The sequence below is a fragment of the Plectropomus leopardus genome, chromosome 11 (genome assembly GCF_008729295.1).
Source record: "Plectropomus leopardus isolate mb chromosome 11, YSFRI_Pleo_2.0, whole genome shotgun sequence".
In the NCBI taxonomy this organism is placed as follows: domain Eukaryota; kingdom Metazoa; phylum Chordata; class Actinopteri; order Perciformes; family Serranidae; genus Plectropomus; species Plectropomus leopardus.
This window is the reverse complement of record NC_056473.1, coordinates 27,625,736-27,645,349: the sequence shown is the minus strand read 5'-3', so window position 1 is coordinate 27,645,349 and position 19,614 is coordinate 27,625,736. Positions and strand designations below refer to the sequence as shown.

General features: G+C 42.8%; 1 protein-coding gene across 1 annotated transcript in view; it reads left to right on the top strand.

The window, feature by feature from the left end:
* Positions 1 to 261: 261 nt before the first annotated feature.
* The window catches only part of pclob (piccolo presynaptic cytomatrix protein b), a 70,709-nt gene continuing 51,356 nt past the window's right edge, over positions 262 to 19,614 (top strand). Inside the window, exons 1-10 of the mRNA XM_042496104.1 lie at positions 262 to 1,278; positions 2,905 to 3,747; positions 6,495 to 7,208; positions 7,302 to 8,192; positions 8,701 to 9,675; positions 10,356 to 11,297; positions 11,629 to 12,468; positions 13,525 to 14,775; positions 15,457 to 16,677; positions 17,109 to 18,161. Coding sequence (XP_042352038.1) covers positions 262 to 1,278; positions 2,905 to 3,747; positions 6,495 to 7,208; positions 7,302 to 8,192; positions 8,701 to 9,675; positions 10,356 to 11,297; positions 11,629 to 12,468; positions 13,525 to 14,775; positions 15,457 to 16,677; positions 17,109 to 18,161 — 9,747 coding nt within the window. The remainder of the gene's footprint in view (positions 1,279 to 2,904; positions 3,748 to 6,494; positions 7,209 to 7,301; positions 8,193 to 8,700; positions 9,676 to 10,355; positions 11,298 to 11,628; positions 12,469 to 13,524; positions 14,776 to 15,456; positions 16,678 to 17,108; positions 18,162 to 19,614) is intronic.

Genomic DNA, 19,614 nt, shown 5'->3' with positions numbered 1-19,614 from the left:
TCTGACGTAGATGCCGAGCCAGAGGAGAGCCCAGGGAGCAGCAGCAGCAGCAGCAGCAGCAGCAGCATTGGGGCTATAGATGCCCTCTCCACAGCTCCGGCCCCAGCCCCCCTCCAGGCCTCTGTGGGAGAGCCAGGACAGAGAGGAGACAGCTCCTGCTCTGACTCCGACAGTCCTGTAGAGTCCAGCTCCTGCGAGGAGGACGAGGAGGAGGAGGAGGAGGAGGAGGAGGAGGAAGAGGAGGAGGACGAAGACCCCACCATGTTCTCCTCCAAATTCCTAAGCGGGGCCAACCCGCTTAATGCCATGTCCTCTGCTGTGAATAAGTTTGGTTTATTCGGAGACGATGGGGAGGGGGATAAGAATAAGAGCGCACCCTCCCAGCAGGGGGTGAAACCACCTGGAGAGCAGCAGCCAGGAGCAGGCCCTGGCAAAGGCCCTCAACAGCAGCAGGGACCGCAAAAATCAGGCCAGGCACCCCCTATGCAAAAGGGCCAGCCTCCCCCTAAACAAGGATCACCACAGCTGCATGGGAATGGACAGGCTGGACCCCCAAATAAGCCCGGGGGGCAGCAACCCACTCCAAAGGCAGGGACACAGCCTGAAGGCCAGCAGGCACAAAAAAATCAGCCTAAGGGCCCACCACAGCAAGGTTCACCTAAGCCCGGAGCTCAACAACAGATTGTGACGAAGAGCGGAGCTCAACCGGGATCTCCAAAGGCATCATCACAACAGCAGGTGCCACCTAAGACTGGGATACAACAACAAGCGCCTGCTAAGACTGGTGCACAGCAGCCACCACCTGCAAAGACTGGGGTGCAAGAGTCTCCAAAGGTTGGCTCACAGCAAGGGGCACCCAAAGTAGGACAGCAACAACAGGGGTCACCAAGAATCGGACAACAACAGGGCTCACCTAAACTTTCACAGCAACAACAGGGTCCCCCTAAAGTTGCACAGCAACAACAGGGCTCATCCAAGGTGGGGCAGCAACAGCAAGGCTTCAGGACTACATCTCAGCAGCAGTCCTCTGATAAGCCTGGGCCTCAGAAACAAGGGCCCAAAGGACCTGGTACACCTGACCTGTCCCGAGCTGGATCTTCATCACCTGGAACAACCAAAGCCGGATCTCAGTCAAAAGCAGCAACCAAGTCTCTTTGCCCCGTGTGTAAAACAACAGAACTGAATATCCACACCAAGGAACCACCAAACCATAAAACCTGCACACAGTGTAAAACTGAAGTGTGCAGCTTGTGTGGCTTCAGCCCACCAGATTCTGATGTAAGTAGTGGCTTAGTGTTTTCTTATGATTCATTTTTTTCAGATTCAGGGCTGTCAGTGTTTTAAGTATTCATTGCGATGCGATTAATGTTCGTCACGGTAATTGCCGTAATTTCTATCTTTAGGAGCTTTTACTGGGCTGAGTTTTAAAGCTGATGATACTGGTATCATATGAAACTTGACCACCTAAGAAATCCAGTAATATCATGCCCATGTCATGCTAGCTCCAAAAGTTGGGCTAAGTTTTGGCAAAAAAATGGCATGACCTCAAGATATCTACATGAAAATGGGTTCTGTGGGTACTCATGAGTCTCCCTTTACAGACATGCCCACTTTATGCTAGCCCTGTGCATTTTTTGCTATCATTTGATACCCAATCAAGACAGGCTGGTAAGAATTGCTTTACCTTGTCAATATGGAAATTCAGATCTGTTTCGAAATGCAAAATAATGGAATTGAAAACGTGATTTAAAAAAAAAAAAGAAAATGTGATTACTCACAATTAAGTACAGAAATTCTGCTATCAATCGCAGTTTCAAAAATGATTCATTTGACAGCCCTAATTTTGTTATGACTATATTTTTTCTGCTATTTCATGTCTGAAAAGCATAAATTACATCCTGTACCTTTTGTTATTAATACGGTTCTCTTTAAACAATTTTGTGTAGTGTGTGCCTACCTTTTTTCTCTGATAACTTAACATCCAGACTTTGTGGAGGGTTTTACTGGGAGCCGAATTATCAGCAGAGGTCTCTCCATCATCATCGGTTAAACTAGTAAAAACACTGAATAAAGCAGTTTCATGGTAAAATGATGTTTAAATGATGGTTTTGTTGCAGAGGGGCTGCTAACTACAGTGGCTAGCACAAAAACAAACTGTTCTGGGTAGGAACATAGTGTTTTCCATGGATGAGGACCTGCTCCCCATGTAGATATAAACAGTTCAGTCTAAGATAACGAAAATAAAATGATTCTCATTTTCTTCATTTTCACCAAAGAAAACAAATGTATTATATAATTTTACATTTCTGCCAATATATCCCCCAAATCCCACACCCTGGACCTTTAAGATAAAATGATCAATTACGTTGGCATGGCCAAATTGGTGTTCATTCTCATAGGTTATAGCATTAATTTGTGATGTCACTTAACCCGTTCAGAACCCAATTATGTTTTGTCAGTTCCAATGAACGAAGAATCTTGCCATATAGTAAAACGTCCTCGATTTCTGAAGTATTTCCTGAACTCTGAATATTCTGTGAACATAATCCATACAATGCAAGCCGATTGTATCACTAGAAAATCAAATCTGAACAGTATTCTCCTATTTGATATGTAGAAGTATTATACTGTCTGATGTTTATAAATTATGTATTTTATCTGTATGATTATATTTTAAACATGCCCTGCTCTTCCCCCTTTCTTGGGGGGTTTGGCTCTTCAGCAGTCCACTGTAGAGAATGTAAAGTACTATGATTGGCTTTTAGACATCTGTTCGTTTAGGTTGTGTCAGATGACAGTAGTCATAGTTCTAGACGGGGCATCTTAACAGGTTAACTAATTTTTTAAACTCTGTGCATTCCTATGTCTTAATTGTCAAAATGTATCTTTCTTTTTTTTAAACAGGGGCGAGAATGGCTTTGTCTTACCTGTCAGGTACAGAGAGCTCAAGGAGCCTCTGAACCACCGGGACCTTCCATTAAAAAGCCCACGCCCAACAAAGTTCCTGCTGCTCAAAACCAGACACCGTCTCCTCCTGCACCTGTCAAAAAAGAGACGTCAGCGCCAGGTTCACCTCAGAAAATGCAGTCAACATCGGCAAAAGTGCCAGTCAAAGGCGAAGCTGCCAAAGGACCAGAAAGTAAAAAACAGGCCAGCCCAGCTTCTGTTCAGAAAATGACACCTGAGACCCAGAGGACATCAGGGCCTCAAAAACCAGACCAGACTAGTCAAACTGGACGCAAGCAAAGCAGTGCACACCAGGAGTCAGGAGGTTTGTTTGGCTTCGGTGGTGCTAAAACTGAAGCTGCAAAGCCCGAAGAGTCAGTGACTGGGAAGATGTTTGGCTTTGGTTCCTCCATTTTCAGTTCTGCATCTACTTTGATCGCCTCAGCTGTTCAGGATGAGCCGAAAACAACACCACCACTTTCACCCAAAATGCAGGCTACAAAGGAGACCAAACCAGCACCAGCTGTTCAAAAGCCTGTGCAAGACAAGAAACAAGAGCAGCCCCAGCTGGCAAAGACTAATCTAGCAGGACAGGTCAAGGTGGACAAAGCTCCATCGGAGTCTCCAAAGGCAGCAGCAGCTTCCCATAATGTTCCCAAAGGAGGTCAATCCACATGTCCACTGTGCAAGGTGGTGCTCAATATGGGCTCGAAGGATCCTCCCAACTACAACACCTGCACTGACTGCAAAAGCATTGTCTGCAACCAATGTGGATTTAACCCCATGCCAAATGTCAATGAGGTAAGACATGTATTGTAATATTATATATTGATTAAATTAGGTAACAAATGAATGAATCAAGTATTGAAGAAGGAGCAAAGAAAAGGAAAGATTTTATTTTTGACCACTACATCATTTTATAATTTTGAAAGCAAATTGCTTTTGTTTTCCCAAGTTATCAGTATCACAGTGTCTGTCTGCTGGTTCAGATACATTACTGTCTCTAAAGTGTTCATTACTAAAGCCTGGTATATACTGTGCAAATTTGGACTGTCTCAGATAAAAAATGACTAACACGAAAGAAATGTAGTAATATCTTTCGTTGAGGCTCTTAAACGATTGATTGACCTCAATAGACATACATCATAACCTGCCAGTAAGCGCTGTCATCGTCTGCACACATCAAACTTGATGTTGAACCCAAATTTAATAGATCCATGTCGCACAGTGTAGCTTGCTCTAAACTTATATGATTGCATAAATCTCACAGTCTGCAGAAGGCTTTAGATACAGAACTGTAGCATGCTAATGATACTTGTAAATTAAGTCCTTGAGGCTGTTGAGTATCCTTTTGATGTTCAGAGTGGTCATTTGGAGTGTTATTCTCCAATGGTTTAACTTGTTTACATGATGAGATGACATGGCAGCCATCATTATCAGGTTACAGAATTCAAGTCCAGCTTATGACAGAGGCATGTTTTAGAAATATGTTTTTCTTACGAAATTGTATGTAATTAGAGTCTTTTTTCTGGACAGACCTGCAAATGCCGTCAATATTTAATCCTCAGACTGAAGTTGCAAAGCTGTGAGGCCATTTTCATTCCATATCCTACCCTCAGTGCCTCGAGTCTCTTAACAGTGAGACGACTATGTGTCAGACGCTTTGGTCAGATCTGGCAGAAGAGGCCGACATTCACATGAAAAAGCCACTCCACACCCCTCTGGTGTCATTGTCCTTTGCTTTAGTATTACAGCTTTTAGAAGGAAAAAAAATAGTGCCATGAATAACAGTTTTTTGGGGGTTATTATGTCACCATAACTGCATGGTTCCCATGGTCAAGAAAAACCTGGAACACATTTTCCAGGCCTGGTCAAAAGTCATGGAATTAGTCAAAACAAAGGCTATCAAATTATTATTTTTTTTTAAATTGCAATTAATCACATAATTCAATAGTTAATTGTGATTAATTGCATTTTATAATCGTGTTTTCATTTCCATTGTTTAGCATTACAGACCATTTTTCAAGCTCATACAAGATGAAGCAATTCTAACCAGATTGTCTTCCTTGTCAGAAATCAAATAACAACAAAAAAACTGCATGGGACTATCATAACGTGGGCATGTCTGTAAAGGGGAGACTCATTGGTTCCCACAGAACCCCTTTTCATTCAGATATCCGGAGGTCAGAGGTCAAGGGGCCCCTGTTAAATGGCTATGCCTTTTTTTGATCGCCAAAATTTTACCTAAATTTGGAGTGTTATTCCACCTCCTCATCAGGAAGTTAGCATGACATGTATGGTACCACTAGATTCCCCAGGTCTTCTTGTTTAATGTGATACCATTATCATCAAAATTCAGTCCAGTACAGTCTCTTAAAGACAGCAGTGAATTTTCCAATTAGAAAATTTAATCGCATTGCACAGCCCTAGTAAAAAAACATTTTAAAAAGTTGGGAATTTTGTTGTGTGTAATGGAAATGTTACTTTTTTTTTGGATAATTTCCATGTAACATAATAGCAAATTTGTTTTCTGTAGCTGTTGATTTAATGTTGCTGTGTGTGTGTGTGTGTGACATTTTGTTTACCATCACATATGTTTCTTTGTTTGAAAAATCATGGACATTTTTTTCATGAAAATATGTGGGAACCCTGATTGTTAAATATAAATTTTGAAGACAATTGATCTGCAATTTTTGGAGAACAGTTTTTTTAATGGGTTTACAAAGAGGAGAGCCTTACTTTACTTTACTTACACACACACACACACACACACACACACACACCTCATGGGGATTGTCTTGTAGGGAATACCAAATACAAGGTAAATGGGCATGGCATACAAGAGCACAAAGAATTTGACACTTGACTCTGTAATTCAATGCACAGTTAGCAGGCTTCCTTGCCAAGGACAGTCCAAGGGCTACTTGATCTTGTGTTAGTGCTGAAACTAATGGCCAAAACAGTGTTCAGGCTGGAAAGATCCTTCAGTGCATTTTACAAGCGCTCTGTGAAAGTGGACGTTTTAACATGTATAGTCTAAACTTTGGCAGTTGATAGTTGAAACATTGGCAGGACTGTCACTTGGCTTACTTTTTTATAAGCTTTTCAGCACTTCTGTGATGACAGAATTAGTCGATTAAATTAAGCACATTTAATGAAATACAAACATCTGAAAGGCAACTCTCTTAAATACTGCAGTAAATAGTGGATGTTACCAAAAGCATAAACAAGGACCAAGCTATGTGGTGTGTTTATTACATCATACAACTAATCAAAATTACACATGCCTCATTAGTCCCAATATTTGGAGTTACTAAGTCCTGTTTTCATCTAAATTGCTGTCGTATTCAACAGTGCATGCTCACTGTATTCCACTCTGTGTGTTTGTCTGTGTGTTTGTCTGGGTGTGTGCGTGTTTGCAATTTCTGTTCAGAATAGGGAACCTCAACTTCTAGATTTGTTTTTCTTTAGTTTACAGATTTTATTATAATTTGTTGTTATTAAAATATGTGCATGTGTAATTTCTTTGTTTTGGTTTTTTGTTTTAGGGAAAAGAGTGGCTCTGCCTGAACTGTCAGGTGAAACGAGCTGTCAGTGGAGTTGAACCTCAGAAAGACACATCAGCCAATGCACTACAAAAGACATCTGCACCAGGCTCTCCTCAGAGGAAAGTATCCACACCTAAAGGACCAGACAGTCATAAACCGGCCAGCCCAGCTCCTGGTCAAAAAACTGGTCCACAAAAACAACCCGACCAGACAAGCCAAACTGCACAAAAGCAGGGAAATGCCCCTGCAGCTCCAAAGCAGGAGTCAGGAGGGTTCTTTGGTTTTGGCGGTCCTAAAAGTCAGCCTGATGATGCAAAGCCTGCAGTGGCTGGGAAGATGTTCGGTTTTGGTTCCTCCCTCTTAAGCTCTGCATCTTCTTTGATCACATCAACTGCTCAGGATGAGCCCAAGGCTACACCACCGCTTTCTCCCAAAATGCCTGCTGCAAAGGACCCCATATCCCCCACTGCCAAGAAACCAGAACAGGAGAAGAAACCAGAGCAACCCCAGCAGGCCAAGGGTCCTCCATCTGAGCCGCCAAAGAAAGCATCAGCCCCTCCAGTTGTTTCCAAAGCAAGCCAGTCTAGTTGTCCTCTCTGTAAACTGGAGCTCAATGTGGGCTCTAAAGATCCTCCCAACTACAACACATGTACTCAATGCAAAAACACTGTCTGTAACCAATGTGGATTTAACCCCATGCCAAATGTTAAAGAGGTAAGATAAGAGTATGATTGATTACTTGAACAATGGTTGTTAGATTGCTTTTAACACTGATTCTAATTTTATCAACTGTTTGCTCTAATATAGGTGAAGGAGTGGTTATGTCTCAACTGCCAGATGCAGAGAGCTCTGGGAGCATCTGAACCTCCAGGAACTCCCATGATGAAGGCATCACCGAATAAAACCCCAGCACCTGCCAATGCCATAAATAAGGAAACCCCCCCTCTAGATAAATCTCAAAAGAAAGACGTTCAAAAACCTGCCGAATCTAAAATTAAGGAGACCTCTGCACCAGGCTCCCCTCAGAGGAAACCATTAACACCAGCAGGGCAGCCAGCAAAGGCTGAGGTCCCGAAAGGACCAGAAAGTCAGAAACAGGTCAGCCCAGCTCCTGGTCAGAAAACTCCACAGGAGAGCCGGAAGACAGGTCCTCAGAAACCACCAGACCAGACAAGCCAAACTGGACGTAAGCAGAGTAATACTACCTCAACTACACAAGAGGATTCTGGAGGGTTCTTTGGATTTGGTGGTTCTAAACCTCAATCAGAAGCCGCAAAGCCTGCTGAATCCCTGGGTGGAAAAATGTTTGGCTTTGGTTCCTCCATCTTCAGTTCTGCATCCACTTTGATAAACACAGCTGTGCAAGATGATTCCAAAACGACACCCCCAGTTTCTCCCAAGATGCCTGCCGCAAAGCCACCCAAATCACCTCTTTCACAAAAACAAGAGCAAGAGAAGAAACTAGAGCCCAAGACCTCTCCATCACATCAAGCCAAAGCAGAAAAAGCTCCATCAAAGCCTCCAGAGGATGCAGCTGCATCCCCAGCTGTTCGAAAAGCAGGCCAGTCCAACTGTCCGCTCTGCAAGGTGGAACTCAACTTTGGCTCCAAGGAACCTCCCAACTACAACACCTGCACACAGTGCAAGAACACTGTCTGTAACCAATGTGGATTCAATCCAATGCCAAACGAATCAGAGGTAATAAGAGCAAAGATGGCAAACTTCCTAAATTTACTTGGAAAGTACAATAAAATACAAAATGATGAAGGGTAAAAGTAACATATGAGAGCCCAGAATTGAACAGGAATACACCAGGAATTCATTAAAGAACATATTTTGACAAACAATTAAAATTCGCCACTTCACAAGGGTTGCACCCACATAAACACCGTTCCTTCCTCAGAGTCCAGAACCAAGATTTTGGACTCTGATGAGGATGCATTGCACGTCAAAACGTTAGTTGTTTGTACCTTATGAAATATGTAAGTTAATCGTGTTCACTAGTATTTTCTTTGTGCAGTCCTTGTGAAGCGACCCATTGAGTTGTTTCTTCCATATTGTAAGCACCAACCTCTGCCTGTGGATGGGCTAAAGTGCAAGAGATTACTTTAACTCTAATATTTTAACATTGTGTGATTGCATGCAGCTATTGTAAATGTTTCATGTTGTAATTCATGTTTTAACTGAACGTATTTTCTTTCTGCAGGTAAAAGAATGGCTATGCCTGAACTGTCAGATGCAGAGAGCTCTTAGTGCATCTGAACTCACAGGACCTCCTATGAAACCTCAAAATGCAGCCAGCAAAATGTCTCCTGTACATCAGAAGATAACAGGACCTAATCAAGTGGAAACTCAAAAGAAGGAGTTATCTAAATCTGATGCTCCTTCAAAGATGGAGACTCCAGTGCCTAATGCAGTTGAAAAGAAAGGGAGTCCCACACCTGGTTCTCCTCAGAAGACACAGGCTGCAGCAGCAACACAGGCAACTAAGGCTGCTAAAGGACCCGAGCATGACCCCAAGGCTACCCCATCTCCTGGTCAGAAAACTCCTCTGGATGTCCAGCGGGCACCGGGTTCTCAGAAACCACCTGATCAGGCAAGTCTGCTAAAACAGAGTAAGGTCACTCCAGACACAAAGCAGTCAGGAAACCTGTTTGGCTTGAGTGGTCCAAAAGCAGCGCCTGATGCTTCAAAAACAACAGACTCCATGACTGGAAAGATGTTTGGCTTTGGCTCCTCCATTTTCAGCTCAGCATCCACTTTGATATCATCCGCTGTGCAAGAAGAATCACGCACTACACCACCAGGCTCTCGCAAGATGTCTGCACCAGCACAAGTATCTCCCAAGATGTCTCCTGTTCTCAAGATTTCTCCAAAAAGTACGCCTACTGTTTCTCCCAAAATGTCACCAGCAAGAGAGCCCAAAACTCTTGCTCAGAAACCAGAGCCACAGAAGAAACCAGAAGAATCCCACCAGAGTAAAGAGGACAAAGCTCCATTACAGCCTGCTAAGGCAGCACCAGTGTCCCAAACAACTCCTAATGCAAGCCAGGCCACCTGTCCTCTGTGTAAGGTAGAGCTTAACATCGGCTCCAAGGACGTTCCAAACCATAACACCTGCACGGAGTGCAAGACCGCTGTCTGTACCCAATGTGGATTTACCCCAATGCCTGTGGGAGAGGTAAGTGAAGGAATACATAAACAAGAAATTATGTCTTAATAATCTGTATCCATTTACACTAAAATCAAGATTATAATGTTATATTTAATGAATTTGATTAAGATTGATTTATAAGTAATGATTTTTAATTTTTTATTGGTATAAATATGTAAATAATGAATGAATAATAATGAATTTATATGTTGAAATAGATTATTACATCGGTAATGACTTTTTTGTATGACAAAGATAAAAGGAAATATGTAATATATTAAGAAAAGTTTAGGAATTTTAATCAGAGTATAAGTTTAAATCAATAAGGAAGCCGGTTCACTATAAATCAATGACCTATGGAGAAGGGATGGGATTAAATAAGTTTGTACTCCTTCTCACGTAAATACATAAACCAAATCATGGTGTGGCAGTTTCTTTTGCTTTGTGTTGTTCATTGTCTGTAAATATTTTTTTCTATCTGTCTGCTTGTTTGATTATCTCTCATTTTTACACATTTGAAATAAATTTTCATATCAAATCAATTTTTAAAATTCTATTATTTTTTTTAATCTGTGACCTTTTAATAATCAGCTTATTGACCTGTAGTGCAGTTTGAAGAGTCTGTTCCTCAAAATACTCAGGTTGTTGTGAAATAGTGCTATTCGTAATTCAAAAACAACACATAACTGGTGTCTCCTGTATTTTAGGTAAAGGAGTGGCTATGTCTTAACTGCCAAATGAAAAGAGCAGTTGGAGCATCTGAGCCACCGGGGCCTCCCTCATTGAAGTCCCAAACATCACCGAGTAAAGTTCCTTCACCTGCTGCAGGCCAGTTGAAGGATTCCTCCAAACAACCTACGCCTCAGAAGAAGGACAGTGCAGGCCCTGCTGTACAAAAGGAGACCCCTGAAGTAGCCTCACCACAGAGAAAACAGTCTACACCATCAGTGCAATCCGGCAAACCTGAAGCTGCTACTGTACCATCGAAACAGGCCAGCCCAGGACCTGATCATAAAACACCACAGGAAATACAGAAGACAGGCCCCAAGAAGCCACCAGATCAGGCAAGCCAACCTGGAGAAAAGCAACCCAATGCTGCAAAGCCTGCAGAGACCGTAACAAATAAGCAAGGTGAACGTAAGCAGAGCAATGCCGCAGCAGCAACACAGCAACAGTCAGGAGGCTTCTTTGGTTTTGGTGGTGGTAAAACTCAACCTGATGCTGCTAAACCAGCAGAGTCTGCAGCTGGGAAAATGTTTGGCTTTGGTTCTTCCATCTTCAATTCTGCTTCTACTTTGATAACTTCAGCTGTTCAGGATCAGCCCAAGACTCCACCTGTTTCCCCCAAGATGTCTCCTGCAAAAATGGTCAAGACCCCAAGTACCCAGAAGCTGGAGCAGCAGAAGAAAACTGACCCATCCCAGCAGACCAAGACACCTCCACCAGGACAGGCCAAAGTCCCATCAGAGCCTCCAAAGTCTGCAGCAGCTTCCCAAGCCACTGTCAAACCAGGCCAGTCTACCTGTCTGCTCTGTAAGGTCGAACTAAACGTTGGGTCCAAGGATCCACCGAACTACAATACCTGCACAGAATGCAAGAACACTGTCTGTAACCAGTGTGGATTCAACCCCATGCCAAATGAAACAGCGGTAAGACACGAGAAAACAAATATTTCCTTTAACAATTTCTTTTACATTTGACTGCAGGCAGACTGTAAAAAATTACACCACATTTAATATTTTTTGGAAAAGGTCCCTGGATGGCTCTTCGTTGTTTTCAAATTATGCATGGCTCCATTCATTATTTTCTGTGAATATTAAACACCAAGATCCTCATTAACTCTTTGTTACTAGATTTATAGCAGCCGCTGAAATACAACAAAATACTTACTGCCTTACATGAATGCAAAACATAATTCTAAATAGATTACCAAACTTATAATACTAAAACCTATTTTATATGTCTTTTTTGTTTTTTTAGGTGAAGGAGTGGCTGTGTCTCACCTGCCAGATGCAGAGAGCTCTAGGAGAAACACAGCCCCAAAGAGTCCCTTCTGTCAACTCTCAGTTACCTTCAAAGCCCCAAAAGAAGGACATCATCAGCCCTGCTGAACCTGAGAAGAAAGATTCACCTCAGAGGAAACCATCTGTTACACCTCAGCCAGCTACAGCTGAAGCTGCTATTAAGCCAGAGGGTCAAAAACAACCCAGCCCAGTTCCTTCTCAGAGGAAGCCGCAGGAGCCCCAGAAATCACCGACTCCAATGAAATCACCAGACCAGACAAGGCAAGGCGAACGTAAGCAGAGTAATGCCGCAGCAGCGACACAGCAACAGTCAGGAGGCCTCTTTGGTTTTGGTGGTGGTAAAACTCAACCCGATGTTGCTAAACCGGCAGAGACTGCAGCGGGGAAAATGTTTGGCTTTGGTTCTTCCATCTTCAGTTCTGCTTCTACTTTGATAACCTCAGCTGTTCAGGACCAGCCCAAGACTACACCACCTCTTTCCCCCAAAATGTCTCCTGCAAAAGAGATTAAGTCCCCAAGTGCCCAGAAGAAAGAACTACAGACAAAGGAAGAACAACCTCAGCAAACCAAGGCACCTCCAGCAGTACAAACTAAAGTGGACAAAGCTCCATCAGAGCCTCCAAAGGCTGCAGCAGCATCCCAAGCCACTGTCAAACCAGGCCAGTCTACCTGTCCACTCTGTAAGGTGGAACTCAACATGGGGTCCAAGGATCCGCCGAACTTCAATACCTGCACCGAATGCAAGAATACTGTCTGCAACCAGTGTGGATTTAACCCCATGCCAAATGTGTCAGAAGTAAGTAAAGATGTGTGTATTAATGATGTGCATTACATATAGTATCAGCAGCATATATATAGGTTTTAATTAGGGATGCACGATAATATTGGCACATCGTCGGTATCAGCTGATGTTGGCTTTAAAATGAAATACCGGAATCAGTCAACGTCCTGATTTCTGTTGATATCACAAACCAATTTTTTTTTTATTATTATTTTATTGTCAAAGTGAACATGTACAAAACATCAACCCTAAGTTGATGTATTTTATTTGCACAATGAATAAATATTACATATATTGAAAAGAACATAACATAAAGTTAATTCCACTACAGAATAGACTTGATGATCCCATTGATTAGGTAAGAAAAAGAAGAGGAAATATTGGCATGGGTTAACAGCCAAATTAGTTGTTATATATTGGCATATCGGATATCTGCAAAAAATCTAATATCCTGCATCCCTAGTTTCATTTCACATTGAAAATATGTATTGGCCTAAAATAAAATATAGAACTGCAGGCATGCCACCTTTCATTCATCCAGTTGAATTGAATTTGGCTATTCAATACAAATATTCGAAGAGTCATTTTCTTTTCCATACAAACTTTTTAAACTTTGAATGGGTTCTGCGGTATGCTGATAGTAAACAAGCTAACGGTGCTAATGACGTATTGCAAATGTGCAACAACATTTTTACTGACACTAGATTTCAACAAAAGCCAGAGACTGTATTGTATTAAGTTGCTGTGAGCTCTAAAATCACCACTTCCTCACCTTACAGTGCGGTCTCTCTCTATCTGTTTGTGCCGCTGCCTGCATGTCCCCAGCTGCAAAGTGTAGTGTGAAAGTCAAAAGCACTCACTTCACCGTAAACTCTGCAAAACTGCATAGAAAAAAAAATGCTGCTTGACTTAAAGCAATCTCAGTTGACTGAGGGTGTCCAACTGATGATTCGAGCCTCCAAATTTCAAGGGGCAGCCCTACTATGATGTTATTGTATATACCCTAATGTTTACATGCAATAAGACTATTAATCATTTGTAATAATTATAATAATAATTTATTTTTCTTAGATGAAGGAGTGGCTGTGTCTGACATGTCAGATGCAAAGAGCGCTCAAAGCAGCCGAATCAGTGGAGCCTCCAATGATGAAACCCCAAGCAACACCCAACAAAGAGCCCACACCTGCTGCTGCCCAGAAAGACGCCACTGCCAATCAAAAGAAAGACATTGTTTCTACACAAAAAGCAGAAGTGCCAGAAAAAGATCAAAGGGACAGGCCAACACCAGGTGCACCACCAAAGAAAGAGGAAACTAAACCCTCATCTCAAACGGACATAACCAAAACATCAACCACTGCCTTACCACCTGCAAAAGAGATCCCAGGTACTGTTCCAGCCCCAACAAAAGAGGAGAAAACTGTTTCAGCACCTACCAAGGAGGTTCCAATCCCCACTGCACCTCCTGTTAAAGAGACCACAGCTGTAGTTTCGGACCTGAGTAAACCACTGCCTGCTCAAGCTCCTCCTGTCAACACTGACATTAAAACTCCTCCCCAAAAGAAAAAGGATATCACTCCACCAGGTTCTCCTGCACCTAAAATAGCAGAAAAGAAAGAAGAGAACGTAGAAATAGTTAAGAAATCAGATGATCAACCAGTCAAATCCTCTGATGGAGCACAGCCCCCTAAATCTCCAAACAAAGAATCAAACTCTGTCGAAGCATCCCCTGCCAAATCTGCTCCTCCAGCAGCAAAACAAACAAATCAGGAATCAGGAGGTTTCTTCAGCTTTGGTAGTCCTAAAACCCAGCGCGCCGCCTCAACGACTGAAGCTGTGACTGGAAAGATGATGGGATTTGGTTCATCCCTCTTCAGCTCAGCATCCACCTTGATTTCATCTGCAGTCAAGGAAGAGTCCCGCACAACACCGCCGAGTTCTCGCAAAATGTCTGCCCCAGCACAAGTCTCTGGCAAAATGTCAGCATCTCCAAAGTCCAGCCCCCCAGTTTCTCCAAGGATGACTACAACAAAGGAGACCAAACCGCCTGTTGCCCAGAAACCGTCTGCAGAGGAGATACCAGAACAACCTCAGCCGGCCAAGGCTCCTTCATCGGAACAGGCCAAAGTGGACAAAGGTCCATCAGAGCCTGCAAAACCAGAAGCTGCCCAAGCTGCTCCCAAATTGGGCCAGTCTACCTGTCCACTTTGTAAGGCCAACCTCAACATGGGCTCCAAAGATCCTCCCAACTATAACACCTGCACAGAGTGTAAAACAGCGGTGTGCATCAAATGTGGATTTAGTCCTATGCCAAGTTTAACAGAGGTAATTAAATTATTAAATACTTCTTGTGAAGTAGATTTCTTTATTCAGCAGTCTTGATCAGCATTATTTATAGGGAAGGCACACATTTATCAGCATTTCTGTAAGTGTTCCAGTGTTACCAAGCAGGCTAATTTTCAACTCTGGTCCTTTGGCAAGATGTTTTTAAACCTGTATAATGTTAAAATTCACATAACGATGGCAGTAGGACACCTTGAAGACAGCAGTAGCAATACCAAACAGAAATTTTCAAGACAGAGCACAAGCAAAACATCAAAGAAACAGTAGAACTTCAGTACAAAACAATATCACAGCAACAACATATGGCTTTTTATCACAAATAGCCGTGCAAGCAGCATGAAGCAATGACACCCAGCTAAACATTACACGCAGACATGCATTGTTGTGCTTTATCTCCACACATCGACTATAGAGTCACTGATTTGAATTTTGGTTGCAATTTTGAAATAGCCATGAATGTAAAATTGTTAGTTGCAAATTGATTCCCCACGTACCCATGTCCTTTTAATTGGATGTCTTTGGAAATTGAAATTTGTTTTTCCAATCTCTTCTTTTATTCCCAGTAAAACAAAGTAATTATTTGAACCAATAAAAGTGCTGTTTTGAGAGTTCACTATTAACAAATGCAAATTATGTTATTCATATTCTGTGTTTGTTTTTCAGGCAAAGGAATGGCTGTGTCTCAGCTGCCAGATGCAGAGAGCACTTGGAGCTTCTGAACCTCTTGGCCTTCCCATGATAAAACCCCAACCTGCCCCAAGCAAAGAGGTCCCTGCCACTACACAGAAGAAAGAGACCCCAAAACCAACTTCTCAGGAAGACGTCCCTAAACCAGCCCCACCCAAAAATGAGGTTGTTGATGTTGCCACAACCAAAGAAACTGAATCCCAGGCCCTTGGTGCACCAACAAAGAAAGTTACCCCTGCAGCTGCTTCATTGCCTGACAAAACGGTTCCATCTGCGACCACAAGCACTGATGTTTCACCAGCTTCACCCAAGCCTTCTGGAGAGACACCCAACGGTCAACCTAATACAGCCCAGCAACAGCCTCCAAAAGCTGTGACTTCAACTGTTAAATCTGCTCCTCCACCAGGTCCAGAGGTAGCGAAGCCAACCCCACAACAGCCTCCAAAAACTGAGACTCCGACTGCTAAGTCTGCTTCTCCACCAGGTCCAGAGGTAGCGAAGCCAACCCCACAACAGCCTCCAAAAACTGAAACTCCAACTGCAAAGTCTACTCCTCCGCCAGGTCCAGAGACAAGAAAGCCAACCCCACAGCAACCTCCAAAAGCTGGGACCTCTCCAGCCAAATCTGTGCCACCACCAGCTCAGCCTGAAAAACAGGCATCAGGGGGCTTATTTGGCTTTGGTGGTCCTAAAACACAGCCAACGGCAACAAAGCCTGCTGAGTCAGTAACTGGGAAGATGTTTGGCTTTGGTTCATCTTTCTTAAGCTCTGCATCCACTTTGATAACCTCAGCTGTCCAGGACGAACCAAAAACTACACCTCCAACTCCCCGTAAGATGTCCACAACAACCAGTGTCTCTCCTAGAACAACACCACCAGCCTCTCCTAAAACTGTACCTGCGAAGGACACCAAGCCACCTGCTGCACAGAAAACAGAGGAAAAGAAACCAGATAAACCACAGCAGGAAAAGACTCCTCCAGCAGTACAAGCCAAAGTGGACAAAGCTCCTTCAGAGACCCCCAAGGCACCAACAGACACCCAAGGTGCTCCAAAAGCGGTTTCATCCATCTGTCCACTTTGTAAGGCCAACCTCAACATGGGCTCCAAAGATCCTCCCAACTACAACACTTGCACAGAGTGCAAGACTATTGTGTGCAACCAATGTGGATTTAATACAATGCCAATGGAGACAGAGGTAAATTACTATCCCCCCAGTGTTGTATTTGCTTTAATCTTGTTTTATTTATTGATTGATTTAAATTAGCAATTTTCTGATTTTTTAACATTGTTTATGAGCACGATTGTGGCAATTCATGATTTGATACAGCATTTTAATATTGTAAAATGATCAGTAGGTTTCAAGATTGAAATAGCTAACATAAATGTTGATGTTGACAATTGTAAGAACATTTTGACTTTTTAAACAAGTATATTTAATGTAATGTCACACAGTGCCACTGAAAAATAATTCCTGACAATGCTTTGATAACTCCATGGTTTGAAAAGCAGGTTTATTCTGGGTTAAGTGATGAAATCACTCTAAATTTGCTCTTTGGATTGTCAAAACACTGTGTTTTTGCTTATTTTTATACAATGACTGATATATTTTATTGCACTTTTTTTCAGGTAAAGGAATGGCTCTGTCTGAACTGCCAGATGCAGAGAGCCCTTGGAGCATCTGAGCCCACTGGACGTCCTGTAGTGAAGCCACAGCCCTTACAGAGCAAGGCTGTTGTTCCTCCTGGCTCTGAACAGAAGGATATACCGACATTAGTCCAGAAGGAGTCTGCAGAATCTACAGCAGTCAAAAAAGAGGTCACTCAAGCACCTTCTCAGAAAAAGGAAACGCCTAAAGCTGAGGGTCCGGTGCCGACTGCAGTCCAAAGGACAGAGACACCACGACGAGGTTCTGCGCAAAAGACACCAGTCCCTCCGGGTGCTGAAAAAGGACGAGACCAGGATGTGTCTGGCCAGCCACAGCCTGTTGGAAAACCCCCACAAGTGCAGCCTTCTCAAACTACAAAGCCGGAGGTCAAGGCAGATCTTCCGAAGCAAGAAGCTGGGAAGCCACCACAGCAGCCCTCAAAATCTGCAACCCCTCCTGCCAAATCTGCACCACCACCAGCACAGCCTGCTAAACAAGAGTCAGGGGGCTTCTTTGGCTTTGGGGCTCCTAAAGTGCAGCCTGCTGCTGCAAAGCCTGCGGAGTCAGTGACTGGAAAGATGTTTGGCTTTGGTTCCTCTATCTTCAGCTCTGCATCTACATTGATAACCTCAGCTGTCCAGGATGAACCAAAAACACCACCTACCCAACGTAAGATGTCAGCTACAGTCTCTCCCAAAGCTACACCTCCAGTTTCTCCTAAGATGCCTCCTGCAAAGGAGACCAAACCACCTGCTGCACAGAAACCAGAGCCCCCTCAACAAGCCAAGCCCGCTCCATCAGCACAGGCCGAAGTAGCCAAACCAGAGCCTTCAAAACCTACCGAAGTGACACAAGTTGCTCCTAAAGCAGAAGTGACAAAAGTTGCTCCTAAAACAGGCATGTCCACCTGTCCACTCTGTAAGGTGGAACTCAACGTGGGCTCCAAGGATCCTCCCAATTACAACACCTGCACCGAATGCAAGAACACCGTCTGCAACCTTTGTGGATTTAACCCCATGCCTCATACAGGAGCGGTAAGTCTAAACTATTTCATTTCAAATGTCACTTTCACATCAGTTTTAAAGATTTGTTTTAATTGGGGCCTTGAAACATTTTTTCTTGCCATGTTTGTCCACTGAGTTGCTTCATACTCAGTTGACAGGAGTGATTATTATGGGTGTTATTTGTTTTGCTGAACTGCAATGAAGGCACCAGTGTTTAGTATTCATGTCTGATACTGAGCAGCAAAACACTGTTAAGGGTACTTCAGAATGACAGAAGCAGCATACTTTAATTCATACACATTTCAACTCCATTCAGAGCAGAAATAAAGCAAAATACACAGCATTATACATCCATCATATATAAAAAAAAAAACTGTAATCAAAGACAGGAAAGAGAGTATACTGCACAAATTATTTAAATACAAAATGTTTTTGTACAAGTTTTGCCTTCATGTCAGTAGTAAAGCACAGCATTGCTCTATGTATAATAAATGGCTTTATGATTTGTGATATGTGACATTCATGTTGTCTTTGTTTGCCCTTCACTAAGCAATGCCATATGAGCATTTGAGCATGTAAATGACAGAGTAGTTTTATAGTTTATGAAACATTTTATTTGATAGCTCTTCTTTATTGAAGAGCGCTATTTTTCATATTATAAAGTTAATGTTCTTTCTGCTGCCCTTGCTGTTTATTGTTTATTCTTGCACTTTCAAGAACACCTTTGGGTTCAAGTGCGCGAGCAATAATATTGATTTTTTTTATACTTACTTACTTTCTGCTTTGTGGAATATTCTTCAACAGTGTTCAGAGTGGAAAAAACTTGGAGATTAGCTGTCATCTTGCCTTTTATATAGGCTGTCATTGCGCCTTTTATTCCTATTAATGATGTAGTACACAATAGGCTGAATTTTACTCCCTTGTTGATTTAATTTCTTGGCAAAAACCATGAATTACAAATATGGTGGAATAATAGATGAAGATGCTGACGGCAGAAAAAATATATGGGGAGGTTGCTTGAATTGGTTTTCAGACTCTTAACAGAGGTCTGTTTGCAGTTAATTAATGTAATCTATTTGAATGATTGACCTACATTGAGAGGTCTCAAACAGAACAACAACAACATACTAAAATGCAGGCTGTGTGTTGGCTGTCAACCGTCCACTGGAGTGGCGCTAGTTATTACGTAACACCTCATGAGAAGTCGGCTTCAGCAGACCGGCAGCGCTGAGAATGTATTAACGTGATTGAGGGTTGTGCAACAGCATTAGTGAGATGGGATCTGCTGCCATAACAGAGCAGGGACCAGGGAATCTCCAGCCCCTGTGAGAGATCTGAGATGGCAAAGCCCTGTGATATGCCAATAAGCAGAGGTGAAACAGATTAAGTCCAACACAACACGGTGCAGTACATTAGGACAGCAGACATTTCCTTTCAGGCCATCTGCTCTCTCACAGATCTGCGGCTCCATATAATTCAACAA